General features: G+C 39.0%; 1 protein-coding gene across 1 annotated transcript; it reads right to left on the minus strand.

Moving 5' to 3' along the window:
- Positions 1–17,085: 17,085 nt before the first annotated feature.
- TMEM74 (transmembrane protein 74) lies at positions 17,086–25,708 on the minus strand. Its single transcript, XM_024251270.3, has 2 exons — positions 25,584–25,708; positions 17,086–23,224 (listed from the first exon to the last, which is right to left on the minus strand). The coding sequence occupies exon 2, from the start codon at positions 23,183–23,185 to the stop codon at positions 22,268–22,270; it is 918 nt and encodes a 305-aa protein (XP_024107038.2). The 5' UTR covers positions 23,186–23,224; positions 25,584–25,708; the 3' UTR covers positions 17,086–22,267.
- Positions 25,709–26,158: the final 450 nt, after the last annotated feature.

A 26,158-nucleotide genomic window follows, 5' to 3' on the forward strand; every position in this document is an offset into this window, starting at 1 on the left:
AACAGACCCATCACAGGGCTTGGAGCCCTTTGGTTTTGGAATAAAGGCCCTTAAAGACTCTTTCTCCACCTAATGCAATCCCTCTTACACTTCTGAGCTGATCAGAATTCAATCCAGTGAAGTTCAGAAATAATTTAATAGTGTTTCATTCTTCCTGCTATTAACACCAGAGGCCAAAGTTGACAGGATAGACATCATCTTCAATAAGATTTTGGGGCAGAAACAACTGTGCTTCATGAATGAAAGCCTCTTTGCACACAAATAAACTTGGCATAGACTATCATCTCCATCATCTCTCCAATTGCACCTAACTAACATTTCAGAGATTCAAATAATACAAATAGATAATACACTTTGACATGATGGATTCCAGCTTCCAACATGCTGGGTTTCCTGTGACCTAAAGAAAATATTCTGAATTATTTCATGCATTCTCTTAAGGACAAATAGCTGATTCTCATGAATCAGCTGAAAATCCTTCAAAGCACAGTTAGTAATATGCAGGCTCAGGACTTAATGTCAGCTCCTCATTTTGTGTGATTTCTTAATGTGTTCCTGTTTTCAGTTCCTTTGTTTATCTGTTGTAAGTATTCAGGGATTTTGAACTCAGCCCCATGAGTAGAACCGATCTTAAATGTGTCAAAATTCAATGACTAACGGCATTTATCTTCCCACCAGTCAAGCTTCAGGTCTCAGCTCCAGCATCATTTCCTTATATATACTTTTTCCCCATGATACATTCTCATATCTCCCCATCTTTTTCCTTTCTTGTACTTATCATTAATTCGAATGGTACTCTTATGTAATTACTTGATTCATACCTGTCTCCTCTGCTAGATTCAAATTCAATAGAGGGCATAGTGGTATGCACTCGTAATCTCTGCTACTCAGGAGGCTGAGGTGGGAGAAGTGGGAGAATTGCTTGAGACCAGAAGTTTGAGGCCAGCCCGGGCAATGAAGTGAGACCTCCTCATATTTAAAAACAAAACAAAACGAAAAACTCCTTGAGGACAGGTAGCTTCTAGTTTTGCTTTGTTTGCCTTTATATTCCATTGCTTAGCAAAATCTCTAGAATTTAGCAATCAATAAAAATTATTAAATAAATGAAAGCACACATAAGAATACATTTCCTCCAAATTGTTTTCTTTTATTTTACCTTTCCACAGTCATTCCCATATTTCTTTATGTTCATCTAATCCATATTTCATGGAATGAATTATCCCATGCATCTGGCTGAATCCCAATTAAACCTTTCCTCTCTTCCCATTGATAAGTTCAGGAAACCAACCCTTTTCCCCATTGTAACATTCCCATCTATTATGCCTTAGACCATCCTACATAAAGTAGATGTTGTGAGTCAGACACAAGGGAAAACAGAACCCAAGAAGGTAAAGGCAAAGAGATGAATTTTAAGTAATTCTGAAAAATGTTAACTGTGCCTCTAAAGCACTAAAAATCTTTTCCTGAGATTTAGCCACATAAACACAAATCTGGGCATGAAATAGTTTGCATAGTATTCGAATGTTTAAAATGCAACTCAACTGTAATATTCACCAATTTTGGAGATATTATAAATAACATAAAAGAAACAATTGACACTTGGCATTTGAATTTAGTATCTGTGGTTTAGATTATTTGGGAATGACCATGAATGCCACCAAGAAGCATTAATTTATACCTTGGGTAAGAATGTCTACCCTTCATTACGGTGTTTAGAGCAATAAGTAAACATATGTCAGCACTTAGCACAAAGCAGATGTGCAAGGCACCTCTCTAGTAAAAGATCTAATTATTTTACTGGTATTCTTATTTCAATTAGTGGAATTCCATATCTGAATTAAAAGCATTCTTGATTTGAGAAATTATAACAATCTCCAGAGTTATTCCTCAGCCTGGTATAGGCTTACTGACAATTTGCATAGTCTCAGGATTAGACAATAATTTTTCCAACTTTTAATATTACAGGTTTCTGATTATTTAATCATTATTTCATGCACACAGCTTGACATAACAGTATTTTGGAAAAGAAAGTAAAAGAGTTAGTGAAAAGGCTCCCAGTGGGAAAATAATTAGTAAACATGGATTTTTACCTCCTTTTTTTCCTTTTGTATCAACTCTAGAGGGTGGAAGTTCTGAGAATAAGTGAGCCTTCAGAAACTGCCATTTCTACACATAGAGGGAAAACTTGATAGCATTTCTTCTTGGGGCATTCAATTTATCTCTCATCTCCACAACACAGACAAGATAAAGGAGAGGATGTCTCAATGGCAGATTCAGTCTAATTTACAGCAATGGCATACCAACTGCAAGCAATGGGAGAAGAAAGACTAAGTTAACAGTGCAGGTGGCATCTGTAAGCCTTAGAGCTTTGATAAAATTTCAATAGGCTGGACATGTTCCATAGTCAAGACTAAACAAACAAACACTAAAACTAAAACAAACAAAAACCTCAAACATTTGCCAACAATTAAAAATGTGTCTTTCCTAGAGGGATAAAGGGAAAGGAAGGGTTAAAAAGGTGAGAATAAAGTTCTGGTAATAACTGATAAGCAGGAGAATGAGATTAAATAAAAGAGTAAATTCCTGGATGCCATGTACATTTTTTTCCTGTTCTGAAATAGAAAGTGCTTTGAGTTTAAGATGAGGATAATACCTTATCCCTCTGTATGCACAAGTTGGTTTGAGACAAAATGCCCTGCCTCTTCCTGCTGGATGCCATTCTAAGAGAGAGTATTTCTTTACGCTGCGCTTGTGCATTAGGCTCAGCTGGCGGAGGTCATGTCTGAATGGTGACACAGGGAATATGAGCTTGAACTGCTATTCAAGGAAGGATAGCTCTTCTTCCAGCTCATCTAACTCTGTCTTATCTCCACTTACAATTTGCTGGCTGCTAAAAATGCTTGTATCTTGTCTTTAAAAACATTCTTTACTCTCGTAGGCATCTTAAGGAATAAGATTAGTTCCAGTTTCGCCAGAGATGAACTCTCTGCCTCGTTATCCAGCTGCAGAAAATCCGTAAGAACTCATTGAAGCTGAGTTTATCAGTCTTCATCCACCCGCTATATCACATTTTTAGGGGTCTGATGTGTCTGGGCCTTCTAGTCTCTTCCCCTTCCGTTTTCAGCCTATGAAGTCAATGTGGTTACCATTTTCAGGCACACAACTTCAATGCATTCTCTGTGCTTGATTAACTTGTGGTTGGAAATAGGAGTAAGAGTTAAAGATTGCATAAGTGCACATTTGCTGTTTCTACACTAAAGACCTTGGCACTGAGTTCCAGGTTTGAACTGGTGATCAGAATTTAGCCAATCCTGAGAAAAGAGGTTCAGGTCTGACAAATCTGCCTTACTTAGAGTACTCTCTGCTCTCGCTGTCAGTGATACTGGAATTTTTAGTCAAGATTCTGAGAGGCTTCCATCATCCCGGACTTTAAGAGATGGTGATGAGCTTGGGCACCCCATAGGAAACACAACCTAACTAAGGTCTTAGCAATTTGGAACTACCTTTTTTTTTTTTTTTAGATGGAGTCTCACTCTGTTACCCAGGCTGGAGTACAGTGATGTAATCTCAGCTCACTGCAACCTCCACCTCCTGGGTTCAAGCGATTCTCCTGCCTTAGCCTCCCAAGTAGCTTGGGATTACAGGCACACGGTACCACACCTGGCTAATTTTTTGTATGTTTAGTAGAGATGGGGTTTCGCCGTGATGGCCAGGCTGGTCTCAAACTCCTGACCTCAAGTGATCCACCCTCCTCAGCCTCCCAAAGAATAGGGATTACAGGCGTGAGCTACCGCGCCTGGCCATCTTTAGTTACTTTCAACATTAATAACAGCTCAAGATTTATCACATACTTAACGATCTATAGAGACAGAATTTTTAAACAGATTGACTGTACATATTGTCCTAAATTATTATACTTACATACAATAAATGGAATGGAGTATTCTTATCTAAAATCTAAAGTGCTCATAAGCATTTTGACAAGTTTTTCTTATTGGGGTAGGCTTTCTCTCTAAATGTGAAAACAAATGTGTAAGAACCAAACTGTTTGGTTCATATCAGAGCTTTGGAAAAAGCAACAAGTATATTGGCAGATTATTTTCAGTAGCACTAGCATAATCTAATTAACAATGAAAAGACTTGCATTTACTGGTATTCCCTAATATTTAAATAGGTATGGTTAAATGACCTCATCCAGTAGGATTTTAAAAGAGATAATATTTGAAGGTGTCCAGTGAAAGCAGCAATGAGGGATAACTTTATTATTATATTATTAATTTGGGGGTTACTTCTCCTTTCCTTCCTTCCTTCCTTCCTTTCTTCTTTCTTTCTCTCTCTCTCTTTTTAACTAATCAAAAGAGAGCTGAAGTATTGGGTTATTTCATTTGGATTTTATGGGTTCATAGACATGTTCTTTGTAGAGGCAATAAAGAGTTTGCTTTTTTTGGCTGGGATGACAAATTATTGAAGTTTCCAAGCCAAAATTATATTCTTTAACCTTCAGTGGTAAAATTCTATAAGGGATTAAATAGATGCAAAGTAATTTTCCAAGTTAGAAGGACTTTTACAAAATTTGTAGAGGCCCTCATTCATGGAAACATGGTAAGGTCTTCCACGTGGGCCACCATAAAATGTGCCTCCAAAACTTTCACAATACAGTCTCAACTCTTCTCCCATAGGTCTTTGCATTAGTCAGGGTTCTCTAGTGGGAAGAACAAATAGGATAGATGTATATATGAAAGGGAGTTTATTAAGGAAAATGGACTCACACAATCCCAAGGTAAAGTCTCACAATAGGCTGTCTGCAAGTTGAGGTGCAAGGAAGCCAGTGGTGATCAGTCCGAGTCCCAAAACCTCAAAAGTAGGGAAGCCGACAGTGCAGCTTTCAGTCTGTGGCCAAAGGCCCAAAAGCCCCAGGGCAAACCACTGGTGTAAGTCCAAAAGTCCAAAAGCTGAAGAAGTTGGAGTGTGATGTTTGAGGACAGGAAGAGTCTAGCATGGGAGAAAGATGAAGGCCGGAATACTCAGCAAGTCTGCTCTTCCATCTTCTCCTGCCTGCTTTATTATAGCTGCATTGGCAGCTGATTAGATGGTGCTCACCCAGATTGAGGGTAGGTCTACCCCTCCCAGTCCACTGACTCAAATGTTAATCTCCTTTGGCAACACCCTCACAGATGCATCCAAGAATAATACTTTGCATCCTTCAATCCAGTCAAGTTGACACTCAATACTAACCATCACAGTCTGAAACCTGAAGAATTTGAAATTTACTTTCATCTATACACAGAATGTCAAAAACCTAAACACTCATCAGAGAATTCAACAACAAAAGAGTAGACATTCAGCAATTTTGACAGAAGCTTGCTTGAAAATATTTAAGATTTGAGCATTAGCAGAACATGTTCACTATCCAATCCTCAAAAGATGTCTGGCCCCATTCCTTTAATTATCATCCAAAAGCAACCTACTTGAGCCATGGTATCTTAGTTTTCTGAAAAAAGGTATCTTCCCTTTGGACTCAATATTATGTCTTTAGCTTTTAAATAGGGTCAATATAGGAAGGATCCATTTTGAGAACACTTCTGCAGCTTTGGTAAAACCATTTTTCACTGTTACTCACTGTCCTTTATATACAGATCTGTGTGATAAATTCTCCATAGAATTTTGTGTCAAGAAGTGTTTCTCTCCCTAAATTAATACTGGCCTTCATTTTTATCAAATACTTTGTAACTTTGATCAAATATTCTTCACCCCTTCTTAATTTTAACAGAAATCTCAAGTTAACTTAAACTTGTATTGGGGTTATTGACTAATTTCAGGGATCTAGTTACTTATATTTTCTTCTCTTTCTTATCAATTTCTAATTAATCTTTTTTATCATTAAGCTTTGGTCTAACATCTAAATTACATCAATTCTTTTTGAAATAGATGAAGTATAAGTATAGTAACCATATACCCTTTTTTCTTCAGGGACATTTTGATTTCAAGTGGCTTTATTCTTTTACTCAAAGAAGATTAGTTGAAATCAAATGATACACTTCCACATGTATTTGTAAAAATTTCATGAAAATAAATTCACTGGCCATTGGAAATTGGAAAAACTCTGGATCCCAATTTTGGGCTGAGAGAATATTGTCACAAAACTTTATATCATAAATAAGCCCAGCCTTACTCCAGTACTCCAGACCCATACTTCCACTGACCATTAGCCATCTTCACTTAGGTGTTCCCCACAGACCTCAAACTCAACATATCCTTCCCATTAAACCTCGTGCTTTTTCCTAAGCTTTCCATACCTTGGCTAGTGACTAATAATTCAAGCAATTTCCTTCACTTCTCCACCCCATTCAAATTAACCATCAACTTTATTGATTTGACCTTTGAAATGACTAATTTATTGCCTCCTCTTGGTTTCTCCCTTCGCCATCCTAGTTTATTATTTATCCTCGGACCCTTCCTAATCTTCCCAACTATCCTCACCTACTTTTCCAATCTCATCTCGATCCTATCATCTGAGTTTTCCTTCTAACATTAAAATCTGATTATGCTACTTTCATTTAAAAAAATTAGTACCTCTTGCATTATCTATAGAAAAATTCAATTTATATAATCATGGCATACATAGGTGTTGTCTCTGACCACAATACCACCAGCTCCTCCTGTAACCCAAGTGTTGTAGCCTTTCACACCCCCACTTCCCTCCCCTGTCATAGCACAACTCTCTTCAATGCCCACCTTCCTCTGGTAGGTCTGGGAAAAACTGAAGGTGAGCGGGTGCATATGAGGGTCTGCTTTTCTGCTACCACCAGCTCCTACCTGCTGCTCTCAGGTCTGGCTCAAACCTTCACCTGTTTCCCTAAGGATCATGGAATTCTTGAACAACCATCTCTGTCAACTGCTGTCACCTTTGCCAAGTAGACCTCAGTAGAAGGGTAATTCCAAGGGGCATGCCTTCTTTTCCATGTCTTATCCTTAAATTTCCCATGGACCCTTTGACATGAGGCTGTTACGTGTGACTGACTTGTATGCAAAGTTTGAAGATATTGAGAGACAACATACAGAACAATTTGGAATAGGGAACAGCTTAATATTAAAAATATCACATGAGGCAGGGCATGGAAGCTCACGCCTATAATCCTAGCACTTTGGGAGGCCGAGGCGGGTGGATCACTTGATGTCATGAGTTCAAGACCAGCCTGGCCAACATGGTGAAACACTATTTTTAGTAGTAGTACGTTACTACTACTAAAATAAAAATAAAAAAAAAAATCTGGGCATGGTGTGTGTTGTGCCTGTATTCCCAGCTACTCAAGAGGGACGAGAATTGCTTGAACTGGGAAGCGGAGGTTGCAGTGAACCAAGATTGCACTACCGCACTCCAGCCTGGGCGACAGAACAAGACTCTATCTCAAAAAAAAAAAAAAAAAAAAAAAAAAAAAAGTCACATCACAGATCTTCAAAGTCCTTCAACCATCTTTGCAACTGAGAATTTCTCAGCAAGCGCATTTTTCCTTCTTAAGCCTCCACCCACAGCCACCTTCTTGAGCCCTCTGCCTCTGTTGTTTTCTCTCTGCTATCCTCTTTTCTCCCTAGTTGGCTGTGCCCAACCCTCAAATTCTTCATTATTTCTCATATAGAGTAGTGGGTTGTCCTTTCCACTCACTCTCTCTGACCCCAAACTAGGCCACAGCTTTCTCTTTATTTATTTATTATTATTATTTTAGTAAATAAAGGGACGGGACCATGTACTTTGGCAGAGACATTTGCCATTCCACTTTTTCTCTTTACCATACACAGATTATATTCCTAGCCTGGGCTTCTCTCTCTACTACTTTCTGTAAGCCAAAGAGGAGCAATATATATATTTTTTTAATTCACCACCTTTCTAAAACAGGTGCACGATGATCATTTTGTCCCCGTAGAGATTCAATCTTAAGATATGTGTGAATTCCTTTCTAAGTTTTATGAGTTTTCTCTTCAACAGTCTCACAAGAAGTGCTTATTTGTTATCTATTAACACTTTTTGGGGCCAGTTTCCAATTTCCCTTCTAGCATCTTTTTTTTTTTTTTTAAGCCTGGTATTACAGTGCCCTACAAATATCTTTTATGGAGCTTTATCACATCATATCTTAGCTTTTTATTGCTGTTTCCTAGGTAAAATTTTTCATTACTTACTTAGTCCTTGTTTCATTGGACTTTCTCCATAGATCAATAGATCTTGTCAGAAATGTTTCCACCTACCAAGTGGGTCATGGACAGACTTTGTGAATATGACCAAATACAGAGAGGAGGAGAAAGAGGAAGTTCAATTTGTGAGTAAAAAGCTGCAGAGTGGGTCCACTGTTATAAAATAAAATGATTCCTTTTAAAAAACTGGTATGGTTTAGTATAGTGAGAAAAAATAGCAATTATTATACTAAATTGTTCTTCTACTGAAACTAGATAGAGGTCAACAACAACAACAAAAACTTCCCAGAATCTTATAGGCCTTTTAACAAATTTGAATGTTTTTATTGTTAAACAGATATTTATTTTTCCTCCGATGTATATAATGACACAAAACCTAAACTCATAAAAACCCCAAAATAAAAGGAAGGAAAATGGATGAAGTACAGTTCAGCACAAATAATGCCATCTAGCTTCCATATAAATTATTCATGGTAGCTATTTATATGGTGTAATTCCTATACTTACCTGACAATATGCTGACAGTTTCTTCTTTCTACTCTGTTTTCCTCAGTCGGCTTATTCAAGTCTGAGAAGAAAGGTAAGAGAACAGCGGACTCTCTCTCTTTTTAGAAAGTACTTGGATTATGTCTCAGCTGTAGAAAAAGATATTAAGATATTATATTTACAGGAAGCAGTCTCATTTTTGTGGCTCCTTTAAAAGATGAGAGCATAAATGTAAGTAAAGGAAAAACTGGGTCCTGCCACCTTGCTTCATGATTTCATGAATCACTGAATCCTAGGCCTGGAAGGGACCTTGAGAGCCTCCTTCCTACCCCTACCCTCAGCATGAAGACATGAGCTGTTCAGAGGAGAACCAATCTCATTTTTCTGGTCTCGCTGAGAAGGTCCCACATCGTCCCTTGTTACTCACTCCAGTGTAACAATCCTGACATCAGAATAGTCTTCCTGATGGATAACTGAGTTCTTCAGGTTGCTTTCTTATCCTCTTATGTTAACCTGGGGAGGTCAAGGTAATTAATTCATACTTTACTATTTTCTCTAATTAGGCATTATTTTATTTTGTTTCCTCATTTCAAAGTTTTTCACTGTCATAGCATAGTTAAGCATATGGACTTAACACCATATACTAGCTGTGTGACCTTGGGGAAATATTTTAACCTCTCTACACTTCAATGTCATCATCAATAAAATGGATGTAACAAAACTACCTACCTCATAGGGAACTTAGGAAGATTAAATTAAATGAGTTAATATTTATAAATTCCTTGACTCAGTGCTGACGTAGAGTGTTACATAAATGTTTGCTAAAAAATTTAAAGCATATTTAGAAAAAAGGAAAGACAAATTTAGAACACATAACAAAATACAAAAAAATTATCAATAATTTTACTGCAGAGATAACACTGTTTATATTTCAATATGTTTCTGTCTGGTCTTATGTATATATAAATCACATACATAGCACATAATTGGGATGATTCTATATTTGAGAGAAAGCGCTGCATCATCAGCTACTTCACTTAATGTTACTTTATAAACATTTCTCCAGATTCTTAAAGATCTTTGCAAATTATGTTTAGTGGTTGTACAGCGATCTAGTTTATGGGCCTACACCATCAGCAATCTCCCTGTTGTTGAGATATGAGGTTTTTTTAGTATTTCCTTTTTTTTTTTTAGCTAATTCAGTGATAACTGTCTTTATAAATAAACTTTTATCCATCTTTTTGAATATTTCTATTCTAAATTTCCTTGAAGCAGGATGCTGGGAGAAAGGATACCTTGAAGACTCCAGATACATACTGTTAAATTATGTTCCAGTAAGAAATGTATTAATGGATGCTCCGAAAAGTAATGTATGAGGTATCATCTTTCATAGCAACATTAAATGTTACTTTAAAAAAAGAAACATAATTTCCATTTTTATGGTAAAAACTACCATATTTTACCATAGTTTAATATTTTAATTTGAATTTTTGATTCCTGGTTAGAGTGAATATTTCTATTAACTATTATATACTAATTATTGAGTGTATATTAGCTACTGTAAACTAGTACATTTTTATTAAGTCATGCCTTAGCATTTGGCTCTCCAAGTGGAATTCATTGTTCTTTTATGTTTTCCTTTGGGTCATGTTTTCTAACTTTAATTGACTTGTGATTTTCCTTTAGAGAGTTTTTTCTTCCTTGGGTCATTTTCCTATACTGGAAACCAAGGTAAGAGGCTGTGTTGGCATTGGGGCCCAGCTGACTTGTATATGGCTAGATGGGATGTCCCCATCTTTGCAAGTCAGGAAAAACCATCAAGTGACTAGTATAAGTTAGTATTGATCTGGGTTCTGTGGAGATAAGAGAGGGTCCTTACTCTCCTAGAGTTTTAAAGTCTAGTTGGAAAGAAACTACCCATGCTTGAAACAATTAGTGATCAATTAAGGCAGCCTATACTGAGTGACTTCTGGAATACATACAAAGTGCTACAGCCATTTAAAGAAGGGAGAGATCAATGATAATGTGACTAATCATCCATGAGGTTGGCCTTGGCGGAGGGAAGGGCAAGCAGTTTGGGTGAAAAGAACTACAGAAGTAAACGGCAGCCTACTGTAGATGAAAAGAGCATGAATTTTTGTGTCAGATCTGGATGGGAAGCCTCAGCTACACCACTTGGTAACTTTAACCTCAAGCAAGTGTACTAAGTGGATTTGAATCCCAATTCTGCCACTCATGAGCTGTGTGACCCTGGGGAAGCTAATAATTTCTATGATAAGTCTAACTTTGCTCATGCATAGCATAAGGATAATAAAAGGACCTGCCTCACAGGATTGTCATGGGGATTCAATGAATAAATGTGAGAACTGGGGCCTGGCACATTATAAGCACTCAATAGTGTTAAATTTTATTATTAACCTATGTAAGCATCAATAAGTAAGTTACTTATTAATATGATGTAGTAAAGATTCTCCACTACGTTAGATAACTATGGATATTTTGATTGAGAATTGGGCAAATTTGGCACTGAAAAGGAACGGAAGAGACTGGAACTGGAAGTTTTCCTCCAAATCATGATACACATATTAAATTTGGAAGTGCAGTGCCCAGCTCTGCACTCAGGTCAGTTATTATTCATTGGAGCACACACGCACAGACCTGTTTCCTTCCATTTAGCTTGAGAGCCTGATTTTTCTCTGCAAGGCTCAAAGTCAGCTCTGATTTTTTAAAGATTAAATTCAACACTCTCATCAATATATCCTAAAAAAAGATACAGTTAACGTTCCTAAAATAGGAATTAAAATAGACATATAATTAAAATACTAATTAAGTAAAGAGGTACTATATTAGCAACACTAAAGAAAATAGAAGGATTTAGAAAAATCAAAATACTGAGAGTGAAGGTTTTAAAATAGGTACGCATTCCTTCTTGACACTCCTCCCCTAAAACAGTGGAGCCTAGTTTCACTATCCTGGACTGTGGGCTGGAGTTAGCGACTATTTTAATGTATAGGATGAGGTGGAAGTGACAGTGTTTGACATCCAAAACTGGGCCATAAAATTCTTTGCAGCTTCCTTTCTGTCTTGGGTCCCTCTCCTCAGGGGACCCAGCAGCCTTGTTTGGAGGAAACTCAAGAAGCCCTATGGAGAGGTCCAAGTAGTAAGGAATCAAATCAAGACCTCCTGCCAACAGCCGGCACAAACTTGTCAGCCATGTGAGTGAGTAATTTTGGAATCGAATCCTCCAGTCACAGGCAAGCCTTAAAATGCCCATAACCCTAGCCAACAGCGTGACTGAAACCTTATGAGAAAACCCTGAGCCAAAACCACACAGCTAAGCTGTTCCCAAATTCCTGACCAACAGACAACTGTGGGATAATAAAAGTTTAATTTTTTAAACTACACTTTGGGGTAATAGATTATGCAGCCATATATGACTTATACACCAAATGTGATCTAAACTGAGATTTTACCATGAGATACTTAACCTAATTCACTTGAGGAAAAAAGAAGGCAAAGCTCATAGTGAACTAGAGGGAGATTTTGATATGTAGAAATGAAGAAAATAAGTAGAAAAGCAAACATTAAATAGGAAATTAACCATAAGCAGGTCATACCTTGTGGAACAGACTGGCTAGCTGTTCCAACTCATTTCTTCTTTCTCCCAGATATACTGCTGGACTACATTTCCCAACCTCCCTTGCAGCTGGATGTGGCAATAATACCAAGTGCTAACCAACTGGACTGAAAACCTCCCACAAAATCTCCAACGCTGTCCCTTTTTCTGTCTGCCAGCTAGATATTAACAACCAGAGTAATCCTGGAAGATGACAGAGCCTTTAACAGCCTAAGGTTCTCAATAATAGTGACGCAGACAGCCCCCCAAACCAGGCTGCTGGAGGATTTACGTCTTCAATGTGGCTTCTGTAAGTTCTTAGGCAGCTTCATCCAGCCACCAGATTGAGAAGCGAAGTGCATAAAGGCATGCTGGTTTCTTAACCACTAGAGCCAGGAGGTAATTCATGTCACTTTGCTCACATTCCTTTGGTGCCAATTAGCCATTTGGACCTACCTAAGTGGAAAGAGAACTGGGAAATGCAACCCTTGTTTAGGCTGCTGTTCTCTAGCAAAAACTCTACACAAAGTAAATGGGCATGGATCTTTGGCAGATGTGCCATAGTCTCTCCCTTCCTTTTTTTTTTTTCTTCTGTAGAGACCAGGTCTCACTATGTTGCCCAGGCAGGTCTCCAACTCCTGGCCTTAAGTGATTCTCCTGCCTCAGCCTCCCAGAGTGTTGTGATTACAGGTGTGAGCCACAACACTTGGCTAGTCTATCCTTTCTTACACACGAAGACTCAGCTCCCAAGGAGGAAGACTAAAGGACCCATCCAGATCATGCCTCCAGCTCCAAATCCAAGACCTCCAAAATGTACATAGTATTCTCATAAAGTTGCCAGATGTTGTGATCTGGCAAACTATAAACAGAAGATATGTTACACCTCATGTAAAACATATAATAATGGAAGAGGGACATGATAACCATAAGAAACAATCTGACATAATCATTGGTTCATCAGAATGCTGAAACTATGTCAGTCAGGCATTGTGATGTATTTTGTGCCCTGTGGGTGGGGTAAATTCCTTGGATATGCCCTGTCCTTCTCTCTGGAAGGAATCACTTGTCCATTGTTTCCAAGGCCCCTCATTCAAGGCCCTAGGAGTTTCTTCCTTTTGTTTTATCTATGGCCACATCTAAAATAAATATTCAGGAACATGCCCTCTTTGGGGGCTGTTATAACACATTTTCTAGCCTGTTTCCTACTGCTACAAGTTTGCGGACTCAAGTGTTGTTTATTAAGGCTCAAATAGTCTAAGGCTCATGGGTTCTTTGGCAATGTATTTCCCTTACAAACTTAGGCTTTTGTGTTACTTGCTTCCCATCAGTTCCGTGTGCCAATAACCATATTAAAATTTTCCTGCCTCCAGCCTGAGTTGTTCCTTTGTTTCCTGACCCATGGCTTCTCTTTTTCAGCTCAACAATGCTCTTTTGAGATTATAAAAAACAACTTTGACCTTATAATGCTCTTTGACATAAGGCAGCATCACTACTGAACCTTTATCACTCAAAATCTCTTTCAGCTTCATATTTTACTCTTTAGGGTCTAGCCTCTGTCTCTCCTAGCCCCCTTATATTCTGTTCCAAGAAGTTCTTTCCTGAGCTCATCATTTGTATAAGGTATGGCTGAAGGCTGGTGGTTCTACCCTCTTCCTGCTCTGGTACCCTGGTTTCCCTCCTATGGATCCACTCAGCAGCAGGGGGCATCACTGATTATGCCATTTCAGTATCAGGAGAAAATGAGTTCAATTTTTAGCAACTGTTCTTAATGTCATTTGTATTCCAGAACAGTTACTTTTGCTAATTTGGCAGAATGTGGACAAGGTTCAATAAAATTCAAAGATAAATATAAACACATGAACTCTGTGGTCTGGATAAATGGCAATGAAGAACAGTCTTTTGTCAGAGTGCTCATTGATAGAATCTTTTAAGTTTTAACACTATGAATGTTAAAAACAATTCAACCAAATGACAGGATTTTGTTGGGTTTTGGTATGGTAAAAGCTATTTTGTTTAAAAGATAATTACGCTGGGCACCATGGCTCACACCTGTAATCCCAACACTTTGGGCAGCCGAGGCAGGCAGATCACTTGAGTTAAGGAGGTTGAGACCAGCCTGGCTAACATGGTGAAACTCTGTCTCTACTAAAAATACAAAAATTAGCCAAGTGCGGTGGCAGGTGCCTGTAATCCCAGCTACTGGGGAGGCTGAGGCAGGAAAATTGTTTGAACCCAAGAGGCTGAGGTTGCAGTGTGCCAAGATCACGCCAGTGCACTGCAGCCTGGGCAACAGAGTGAGATTGTCTTAAAACAAAAAATAATTAAATATTAATATTTTGCCACATGGCATGCTGATGATTGGAGTTATGACTATTCAAGATCTAGAAGATTGTAGTACAAGATATTTACATACCATACGCCACAATTAAACAAAAGACTGTTTTCCAAATTGTTTTTCCGCTCATGAAGGGAGATGTAAATTTCTTTCTTGGAGGGATGTATTTATGATGGTGGAAGTAAGAGACATCCAAATAAGCAGTTTCCACATGATGATGATGATGATGATGATGATGATGATGATGAAGGAAGGGAGGAGAGAAAGAGGGAGTGGGAAAAAGGAGGAAGAGGAAATTAAGAAGGAAAAGGAGGATGAGGAGGAGAAAGGAGCATAAGCAAAAAAATATTATGTTTTATCATGATGATCAGTAATCATCTGACAATTGGCCCAATTCAGTTTTTCATCAGCCGATAATCAGCATGAACATATAGGATCCCAAGTACCTACAAAAACTCATATTCTGCAGTTACAAAGAATCTCACTTAAGATAATGGTAGCTGTTATGATGGAATATGAGAAAAGGATTTGTTTTCATTTTTCTCTAACTTTTCTTATTTACGTTCTATCAGAGTCTTGCAAGGCAAACAGTATTATTCTCATTTTACAGATGAAGAAACTTGGCTCAGATGTCATTACAAGAGTAGAGGAGCAGGCATTCAAACTTCAGGTCATCTGTCTCCACGGTTCTGAAGCCTTTATTATTCGATGTGTTGGGAGATTATGCAAGACACTGCACATGAACGCAGAATGCCTGGCACATAGTAAGCACTCAGTTTGACTTTCTCTCTGTCCCTGGATCCCTTACTAGAGACTAGATAAACTCTATGTTCACTGTTGTGCACATAGAGTAACTACATTTTCTTTTCAATTCCAAGGAAAAGTGTCAGCATAAGCTTACTTGAATCTCATTAGGGGTAAGAAGTAGGATGGCTGTGAGTTGATAGTTTTGACATATTTTGATAAATCACTATATTACCTAAAAGCAAAATAGTGATATGATTTCTTTATAGGAAGGGTTCCTTATTTCTCAGATCACAAGCCTGCTATTTTCTTCAGTTTATAAAATAATAAGTGCAAAATAAAAAAGCTAGTATAAATTGATGTTTTTATAAGGGTCATATTCCTTCTAAACTTGGGTAAATATGTAATTTTAGTGAAGGAGTCCCAGATTTTAATTCTTTTCCTACCACTTATTAGTTATATAACTTTGGCCAGTTATTTGACATTCTCCAGCTTCAGTTTTTCATTTGTAAAATGCAGATAACACTTGCCTTGCAGAGATGCTGTGAGAATTAAATGAGGTGAGGTATAAATTAAATAATACATAGTAAGGACCTAGGAAAGTAAGCACTTCCTCCTGTCCATGAGTTGAAAGGACAAATGTTGGCTTAATCTCCTTTTTATGATTAAACAATAAAATCCTATAGGTAATATTAAAGTATAATTGTGACCATTTCTTTTTAAGCATTTAATACAGATCTACTAAATTTGCCTTCTCTGGAGATCTTTAGCATTTTTGGCCCCCAGTATAAATGTATTCATATTAAATTGATCAAGTGATCATTAGAGAAGATGAGAATATTTATGTTCATTGATACATACTCTGCTTGAACAAAACAAAGACCTTAGAAATTATGGTAGTCATTAGTGTCATTTGCCAAACAGTCCCAATTCTCCTCATTTCAGGGCTCATGATGGAACTGCATTTCCTGGCTTAAGTGGGACTATATGACTAGTCCTGACTAAATACATGTTGACCTGGTGCAGTGTCTCTTTGAGACCTTTCAGACTCTTTTCCCCTCTAGCTTGGCAATTAGAGACATGTAAAAAGGTGGCTGCATCAGACTGGGTCCCCTTGACTGCTGACCTGCAAGAGTCATATAGTGAGAGGCTGTGGAATTGTAACAGCATCACTTAGCTTATTCCGAATGATCAGAGGTGGTTAACAAAATCCAAAAGAACTTCTAGAAAAAAACAGATATCATCTAAAGAAGTAGACTTTCTTCCTATAAAGGATGTAGATAAGAATCTTGATCCAATTTTTATTCAAAATAGATGGAGCAAGATATGGGGCCTCACTTCCAAATGTCTCTTTAGAGTTTTTGACCTTGACAGCATTTATATACAATAAGGATAAAATTCCAGTTAATAATATAAATTGTGATACATTCTTCAAATGAAAAGGGAGATCAAAATTAGATTACAAGAAGATTAAAAGCAGGTGCATAAGTTAATTTGATATTTGTTTCTCACCTAAAAGCTTTCTAGACACTCAGATAAGTGTTTTTAAAAAATATTTATTCATGTATTTTTTCCATATCATAAAATGTATACTCTAATACTGAGTAATTTAGAGAAACCCAAATAACTTGGACTGTTTCCTATAAAACAACAAAAAATAAGGCACAGTCTACATTATATAGTGAAATGGTAGCAAGAAGAATGACAAACCTAAATTGGGGTAAATATTCATTTTAATTTTTTTGGACAAATAATTTCAAATATAATTTTAGACCAAATCAGCATTACAGATCCCAATTTAAATTAAGCTTAATAAACACAATAAAGCCTTTGAATAGTTTTATTTTAAAATGATATGACACACTTGCTATTAACATATAAGGCATCAAGTGCCCTAAGAAAGAGCTCATAACCTTAATAATTGCCCTTGAAAATATCAAAAAGCACATAATCAATGTCAAATTATTTTTGTTTGGCAAGAAAAGTAAAATTAAAAGCACGATAAGAACCACAGGGTACGAACTCTAAATACACAATATGTAATAATTAATCTTTCTTTCTTATATGACATTTGTTTGGAGCCTGGCTAGGAAGCCTGAAGATGGCAGTGAAAAAATAGGGAGAGCTGTTCCTGAAACACAGGGAGTTACCCAAATTTGAAACAAAGGAATATACTCCCCATAGTCCCCTGAAATAAAATAACAATTCACGGTAAAATAATTTCCAAATATCTCACACTCTCATAAGCCTGAAATTGAGGAGTTAAAAAACAAATCAATAAATATTTGTGGGAGGCTGAACAACCAAAACAGGTTTATAATAATTATGGCATCTCATTCTGAGGCTGATTCCAAATTCTTCATTCATGACTTGTGAAAGACTTCTCTTCTTCTTAATGTCAACAGTAAGGCATGCCAAATTCCTATAATAAAATTATTCTAACAATAACTTTGGATATTAAAGCTGTATAACTATAAAATATAGTCCAAATGCACATAGACATGAGTGCACATAAATCTGCACACAAACATAAACCACGAGTACACTCTTAAGTGTAAGCCACAGATTCTTGAAATCAGTTTTATGTGTTTAAAATAACGTCTTGCTTTTTACAGTGTCAACGCACTAGGCAGGCAAATTATTTCCCAAGACTTATAAAATTTGGGAGAAGATAATATAGAATATTATGAACCAAAAAAAGATATAGCTAAAAATCAGCCAAAAGGCAATGATATGTTAATTCTCTTTCTTAAGTACTCTTTTTAGACTAGGAAAAGCCAGTAAGAGTTCATTATAATTTTCTCATCGTAGTCATTCTTTATGTCCAATTCTGGGAAAGGTTAAACCCATTACAGAGAACAGTAAGTACTGATAGTATTACATCTTGCTGTAATAGGCGAACCACTGGCAAAGGTTGTGAATCTTTTTTGTCAGACCACGTTTTTTTGATGGCATTAATTGCTGCAATGAAATCTGATCTTCAGGTTGAAAAACCTTCTCCTAAGAGATATACATATAGAACACTTTTTTAACTTGACAACCCAAGTAAAATTTTGCATACACCTACCATTGCACATGTGAAAGATGAAGACCAAAATGTTCACATGCTCCTGCCTAGAATTTTTGTTTGTCGGAAAGTGTAAAAAAAAGAGTAGAGCCATTGGGTTCAGGCTTTTAATTCTCAATATTTAACTAGCATGGTGCTCAGTCACTCATTTATCAGGATTAAGTCACCCCTTATCCTGGGGGACTGAGGTAAAGGCACACATAATTTGGTGGCACAGTCTCTTTTCAGAAGTTGTACCTTGAAGGGCATGTGCCAGCACTGGTCCAATTGGGTCCCTAAAACAAGTAAGTATGAGGGGGATGAACTCATATTTTAAGCAGACAGCAAAGCATGTGATATCAAGGCAAGTAACTTGATAGAACAGAATCAAGGGTTATAGCAGTCATGTGGGTAAAATCAACGATGGCCTCCAAGAACTTCATGGTTCCAAGCAGTCTTGTCTTTCTCTAAACTATAAATCACCTACACAGTGGGGAGCATGAAGAAAAGCTGTTCTTTATATGAGGGGCCAGTACATCTTATTACATGATCTGCTTTAAGAGCTCCCAGTGGGTGGGAAGGACACACAGCACTGCAAAGAAAACTCTTTGCAAACTCTACCACTAACAGTTTAAGGTGCCCTAAAAAGAACTGGCTTATAAAGATATTAGGAGCCTTAAATCATCCATCAGCAGCGTGTAGATCCCAGTAATAAAGGAGAAAGACAGCTTTCTTTCTGTAACTCACCCCATTGGGCCACACTGCTGAAAGACGAGCTGTCTTCTCATTGGGATTAGGAAGATGACTCTGAGTTTAGATTTCTAAAACCATGTAAATAAGCTAAAGACCTAGAACCACTGAAATATGGTTTTCTTCTCTAGGACTAGCAATAAAAACTTTCATAGGTAACAATCAGCACCATGTTGAAGAGATAGATGGAAGGTCATAAATCTCCACGAAGGATGCAAGACCAACACCATAGGTATTGTATGCCCAATGTCTGTAGAATGTATCACCTGGTCTTGCCAAAGTACCTCTAGAGCCAAAAACACTCTGTCAGATTGGGACCAACAGGAAATAAAGCACATGGCTTTTCTTTGCCTGTGTTACCATCATTTTAAATTCAAGTAATCTTCATATTGAATTCAGGCAGGATGGATAAGGGCTACATAAACGAAATACCCAGGGAAAAGTCGATTAAGGCAAGTATCTGAATAATGTCACCACAGCCCAAAAGAAGTCATTCAGATGATTTTCTAAATCATGTAATGTGTAATGGTTTGCCCTCAGATAAGTAGAACCTTAAAAGAGATGTGCTCTATATGTTAGATTTAAATAATGTTGAAGTGTGCATTTACTTACCACATTTCGGTTTGAAATTTTAAAGGAAATTATAGCATTCTAGGGAAAAGAAAGGAAATGTATTTTGATGTGTTAGGTCTTTTTCTTCCCTGTTGAATTTTTTTCTTCCAAAATGGCATTTTTCAAAATGTTACCTCTAGATCACATCTATATTATTTGGTAGCCCTGCAAGATGCATTAAATGCTTCCACATGAAAAGCTTTATTATCAAGTGAAAAGACCTCCTAACACTTGATTCCCAAACTCCTCTTCCTTCATAAACTGAAAATTCATTTCACATTAATTCAGTTTAGTCTGCCATTTGGCTAATTAATCCTGTTTCACCAATAAATAAAAACAAAACTCAGTTGATCTCATTTAGCTTCTATGAATAAACATTAGTTTTTTCTTTAATGCCTTCTTTTTTTTAATGCCTTCTTTTTTTAACACACAGCTCAGACCTACTCACTCAGCAGATCGTTTCCTTCTTGTTTCAACATCATCCAAAGTGGATCCTTAAGCAGGCTAGAGCTGGACTTAGAAATCTTCAGAATATAAAACTTACACCACTGGTAAGGCAGCCTCAACAAAAATCATGAAATGAGAGTCACGGTAAAACAAAGTTTGTTCAAAAAGCACAAAAAAAACAGCAACGGAAAGCAAAAATCATGTTTATGTCATCTCAATTCTTTCTTTTCAGTAATCAGTATTGCTGTATAACATAAGGCAATTAACTATGTCTAGCTTCCTCTGATGCCCATATAATTTCTCATTTTTACCTAATAATTCTTTCATATGCCCATCCTCTCTTTTTACCATCTTCTGAGCCTCCTTTTTGTATTTCACTTCAACTCTTAGTCATATGCAGCATACCTCACTCATCAAATCAGTCTCTGACACCCATGAGAGCTCATCCACATAAATATCCTGATTCACACATTTTGCCAAAGTCACCCATGTATTCCACAGTTGTCCACAACAACACAAACTTCAGACATTTGAAATAGCCTTTAAAAATCTGCAAAGAAATCACTTTCTTACTTCCTCATTCCTGCTGTCTCATACCAATTCCCAGCTCCTGTCCTCTTTAAGAATGACCCCCTGATCCTGGTAATGCAATCGTGGAAGTTACAACTCTTACAGCACAGGTCGGAAAAAGCTCCAGGCAGAGTTGCAAAATGTAAGGTATTTCTGAGGCTGCATTTCCCATCCCTTTTCTGAACCGTCACCATAATGAGGCGGTCTGTCACTGTGAACACCCAGTGTGTGTCTTGCAAAGTGAGCACCTTGCTCATCATGCTGCTCTTAGAGAAGAGTTTGTGCTTTATGAGGCAAGAGTTCACAGTTGCTGAATGACATCTAGACCATTGTGAGTGGGAGGTGAATTCTGACGATAACTACAGTCCCCATTAAATCAGTGTATTGAATCTCTCTCTCTTTCCATTTTATTTTTTTTGGCTTTGGGCTTAAGGACTGCTGCTACCATGAGGGAAGTGCTTGCTTGGCCTACAGCAAGTGATACAGCCTGCTAGGCACAGTCCCCAGAAGTCTAGCTGCAATTCTATTGGTGGTTTTCCGCAAACAGCAATAACAAGATGTCACCTGGAAGCACACCAGAGCTGATCATGACTCAGGCCTGTCTAGATGTTTAGATGTCTGGAAATATATTTAAAATGTCTCATGCCTTGCCTCTTTGATGTGAGAACCAGCAGACTTCAAGAGCACAGATAACCAGTATGATGGCAAAATCACAAAATATAAAATTTGTATCAGTAACTAATTTGACTTCATTTTAAAAAAGAGCCTGTGACCCTGGCTAATATCTGGCACCAACACTGTGGTTTAAATTCACATTGGTCTTACAATGACTTACATAATTTTCTTTTATTAGAAGGTTTATCCTAATGACTTAATTACCATTTTTGAATACAGGAATAATTTCAAACATAACATTTTTTACAATAAGAAAAGCCCAACATCCTCAAACTTCAAAATATTCAAACTAAAAATTCCATATTTTAGTGTTTAGCCAAATTACAAGAAGGATAATTTAGCAAGAAAATGGATAAGCACCTTTGAGAATTAGATGTAAGCCTTATTATTGATTAGTGCTTAGTTCTTTTTCACAAAGTAGATTAGCAATTGATCCTACTGTGTGTAGGACCACCTAGTGTCCAGAGAATAACATCATATATTTGTGTAAAAGAAATAATTTGTATACTGTGTCATTAGAAATATTTTTCTATCGAAGTAGAAGTTCTTGGCCATTACAGATTAATTAGCCTTCAGCTCTTCAGAAGGATAGGTGTGGCTGGTTGTGGTTTCTTATACATCTTACATGGCTTTTCTTCTAAATAGAAGACACATGGAGAATAAAAACACTTACTGGCTGTTGGTTTGTGAAATCAACTTTTCTTGCCAGGCAAATAAATTGCACTGTGAATTTTTATAAATTAACTTTTTTCATATTATAAAATGCCAAGGTAGACTCTCAAGATATTCACAACCAGAATTAACTCTGTACAGCGAGTGCATCTTCCTCTACCAAGGACAGTTCCAGAGTGTTTTCATTCGTGCTGGTTTTCATCCTGAAGTTGAAAGAACCATAGAGTTTTGCAGACTCTTTGGAAGAGGCAAATCTGTTTCGACGATAGAGCTCCCCCTTCCACATGGACATCATTAACAAGCAGGACAGGACGACACCCCCCAGCGTGAGGAGGCAGAGCCCCGCAATCACACAGCGGTCCAGGTGAGCCCCCAGCCTCGCACTCTCCTTCTCCAGGCGCTCCATCTCCCGGGCTGCCACAGTGTTGGGGTCCACAGTCACTTCCCGTGGGACGATGTAAGAGATGATCACCAGCAGGATCCCAGCGACCAAGAACAAGATGGCGCTGATGAAACCATAGTCTATAGACTTCCCTGAAGATGTGGCTTCTGAACTTGTATCATCTTCCTCTTCAGATATCAAAGATATGGCAGCCTCTTGGGACCACTCATTTGGATTTTCCCAGCCAAGCTCCCCAGGGTGATTATGCCCTTTTGCTGATGGCGAGCTCTGGTTCCGCTGCTCCAAGTTGATGTTTTTGTCCACACAGGTAAAAGAAGTTTCTAATTCCTGGTTGCAGCAGTCACAGACTTTCCGTTCCACTGTTATTTGGTTGTTCCCTGAGTGGAGAAGTCCTGGTGGAAAGGCGTCTGGCTGAAGAGTACTGTTTTGCAGAGAGGAGGAGGGGGATGCTGGAGAAGAACTAAGTTTAGACCCTTCCATCTTGGTTGCTCTTGGGGTGGATGCACACTGTTTCTGACAGCAGAGAGCAGCTCTGGTGGCTGCTGTATCTGCCTGGTCACCAGGCAGCCCTCTTGAACTCCAGTCCCCGGCATCACAGAGGTCTGCCTGGTTGCTCTTCTTAGCAAGGTAGTGGAGCTCCATGAGAGCTAGTCAGACATCCCCCAGCAGCTTCCGGAAAGTCTGCCAATAGCAACAGAGTTAGATAAGAACCCAACAGAAGCTAAGGTTGTACTTCCAGGAGTGTTGCTCCTGGGGTCCCCATTTCCTTCACAGCTGCACCTGTTTAGCCCCTTTTCCACCTCAAACAGGCAAAAGAAGGGAGGGGATACCTAGTGGCAGGAAAAGTGTGGAAAGGGCAAATGCTCTCACTTGTCATAGTGATTAACACTGAGAAACTTAAGTCAGGGTAGAAAGGCGCGTGGAGGAAGTGGCAGTGTCTATTGAGAAAGAATACTGCCGTCACCAAGCCAAATTTATCCAAGGACTCGCGCATTCCTGCAAAAGGATCCCTCAAACGAGAAGGCAAGTTTCCTGTAAAAAGACAAATTAGAAAGGCAAGAGCCCTCTTTAGCAGAGCTGCCGATTTTCTGGAGGACTTGGGGAAGCATAGACTTGTTAATTCAGTTAGACTGTAAGTGTTTACATTCTCCCTAGTTCAGAGCAAATTCTAATACAGATTAGCTTTGGAGCATCACCATCAGTGAATGACTATACACCCCTATCAGCTGGGCAGGAACTCAGCATTTTGATTTCATAGCTCTGAAGTAGATGAAAAAGGCCAGCTTAATCGGCCACCTCTGCTAACCTTACACCTCATACATCCAATGACCCTAGTGACAAGCAGCCCTGTATTTACAAGACCATATGCTGCTTATTCACTGTGCTTCTACTCAGCCCTATTCCCTCACTGCTCCACGGGGGAAGCATGTTCTGGACCCCAAAGCGTACAGGCAACAGACCTTACTGCAATCCCTGCAAAATACAATGGGCCAACCCACTCCTCCACACACACACCTGACTGCTCCAGCTGCAGGATTTGTTACTCCCGTTCCCTGGGTCTGTGTTCCTCCCTCTCTGCATGCTTTGCTATCACACGTGCACAAGAAATTGACCATCCGGATAGTTTTACAAACCCAATCCAGAAGTGAACTGATAATAAAAGGCAAACTACAAACCCACAGAGTAAGAGTTCTGTGGAGGCAAATAGGTGAGAAGCTATTTCCAAGGTTACCTCTGTAATTTTATAAACATGTCACTCCTCACCCCCGACTGCAGCAAGGGGCATTTCTGGGAGAGAACTTTGGTTTGAGCGGAAAACCATCTGCCTTTCTCTGCCTCTGCCATGTTTCTAAGGAATAAAAATTCACTTTCCACTATCATTAGAGATTTTAACCAAAGGCTCCTTTTATTTTGCTTCCAAATCCAGAGTGATAATTGATTTAACCCAACGGCTTGAGGCTTCTTATAATTCAAAATCGACAGCTCCAAAGCTGGTAACAGAAACAGAGGCAAGAGTCACCTAAGGTCAACCTGGCAACTCAAAATATGGGAGAGGGAATTGACATGTTTTCTGCTACACATAAGAGTTTGTTTAAAACAAAACAAAAAAAAACAAAGCAAAACAGAAAACGTTTTTCTCCTGTTATCGGGGTTTCTCTACAGTGAAAACAGCAAAAAACAACAGGGCAAAAGAATCACTACTAAACTAGAACAAACCCCCACTAAAGGATCCCTCAATGAATGAAGTGATGGTAACAGGCTTCATCAATTACCGATAACTCTTCTTCCAGTTTTCTCAGGCATTAGGGGCTCTGATTAACCTTTGGTACAATTAAGTCATCACACTAGCCTACCTTGGATAAAATCAGCAGGGTTCTTTGAGACTTTCAGTTTATAACAAAAGAAGAGAGAAATCCCCACTTAATTCCCTACGGCCGCCTCTACCTCTCTTTACAGAAAAGCTACTCCCGCTTGTTCGCTTGTTCTACCGGAGGTATGCTAGCAGCACAGTCGATTTCCTTTGCAGCTCCCTAATCCGGGGCTTCCATTCTCAGTGGAGAATGGATAATCCCAGGGGACCAGCTAAAGACTCTTTTTTCTTCCGTCCTCTCCCTCTTTTTCCTCTGATCTGCTTAAAAGCCCAGTTAACGACATTGCACTTTAAAGCGAGGGGACACACACTTTCCCTCGTCCATCTGTCATCAATTAAAAGCATTAATATTTGCTTTAAACTGACACAGGCAAGGCTGGTCTCGGGGAGGCGACCTCTGGATGCGCCCTGTGCGAGCAAAGCCGGGAGGGCGAGCCCCAAGCACCTGCCAGCGGTGCCCCCAGCAAGCGCCGCCGGATCCGGCGATCTATTTCTGGTGAACTATGCACCCACTGAGGCACTCGAGGTACGGATGTGTCCGCCTAGTACTCGGAGGCGAAGGAGGCACCTTGGGCAGGGAGCGGGGATATGCGCTCCAGCTCCGCTAGGCTCCAGGTTTCTCACTCACGCACCCAAACCCTCCACCCCATCCCACTCCCCGCTACTCACGTTCTGCTTCGGCCACCCTGTGCGGCTCGAGCACCGCGCGCTCTCCCGGCACAGCTCCCGGAGAAAGTCCCCCAATCACCAGCCACCGCACTTGTAGCCTCTGCACGCCTCTCGGCTCCGCCGGGTGGGCAGCGCCCGCCGCGGCGGGCGGGGTGGGGCGTGGCGGGGCGCTCCCGGAGCATCCCGGGAGTTGTAGGCCAGGGGCGGCCCCTGCATCCCTCCTGTCTCCGTCTCCTCCCACGCCTTCTGGGTTTTACCCTTCCTGCAGATGAGTTCCCTCCATACCCTCTTACTCCTCCCCAGCACTTAAGAAGACAGCACTGTTTTCTAAGCCTAGAGTGGAGTTCCCTAGCGTCAGGTGTGGCCACAAGACTGTGAAAAGGAAAGTATATTTGACTCCAAATGTGCCAGATAATTTGCATATTTTGTCTTTTTAATAGTCAGAACAAATCTTCCAAGTAGATTTTATTAATCCTCATTTTACAGATGTGGAAACAGGCTCAGAGAAGGCAAGTGCCTCATCCACAGTTACCAACAGCAGCTTCTGAAATTGCATCCAGGAGTCGGATTCGAAA

The sequence above is a fragment of the Pongo abelii genome, chromosome 7 (genome assembly GCF_028885655.2).
Source record: "Pongo abelii isolate AG06213 chromosome 7, NHGRI_mPonAbe1-v2.0_pri, whole genome shotgun sequence".
Taxonomy (NCBI): domain Eukaryota; kingdom Metazoa; phylum Chordata; class Mammalia; order Primates; family Hominidae; genus Pongo; species Pongo abelii.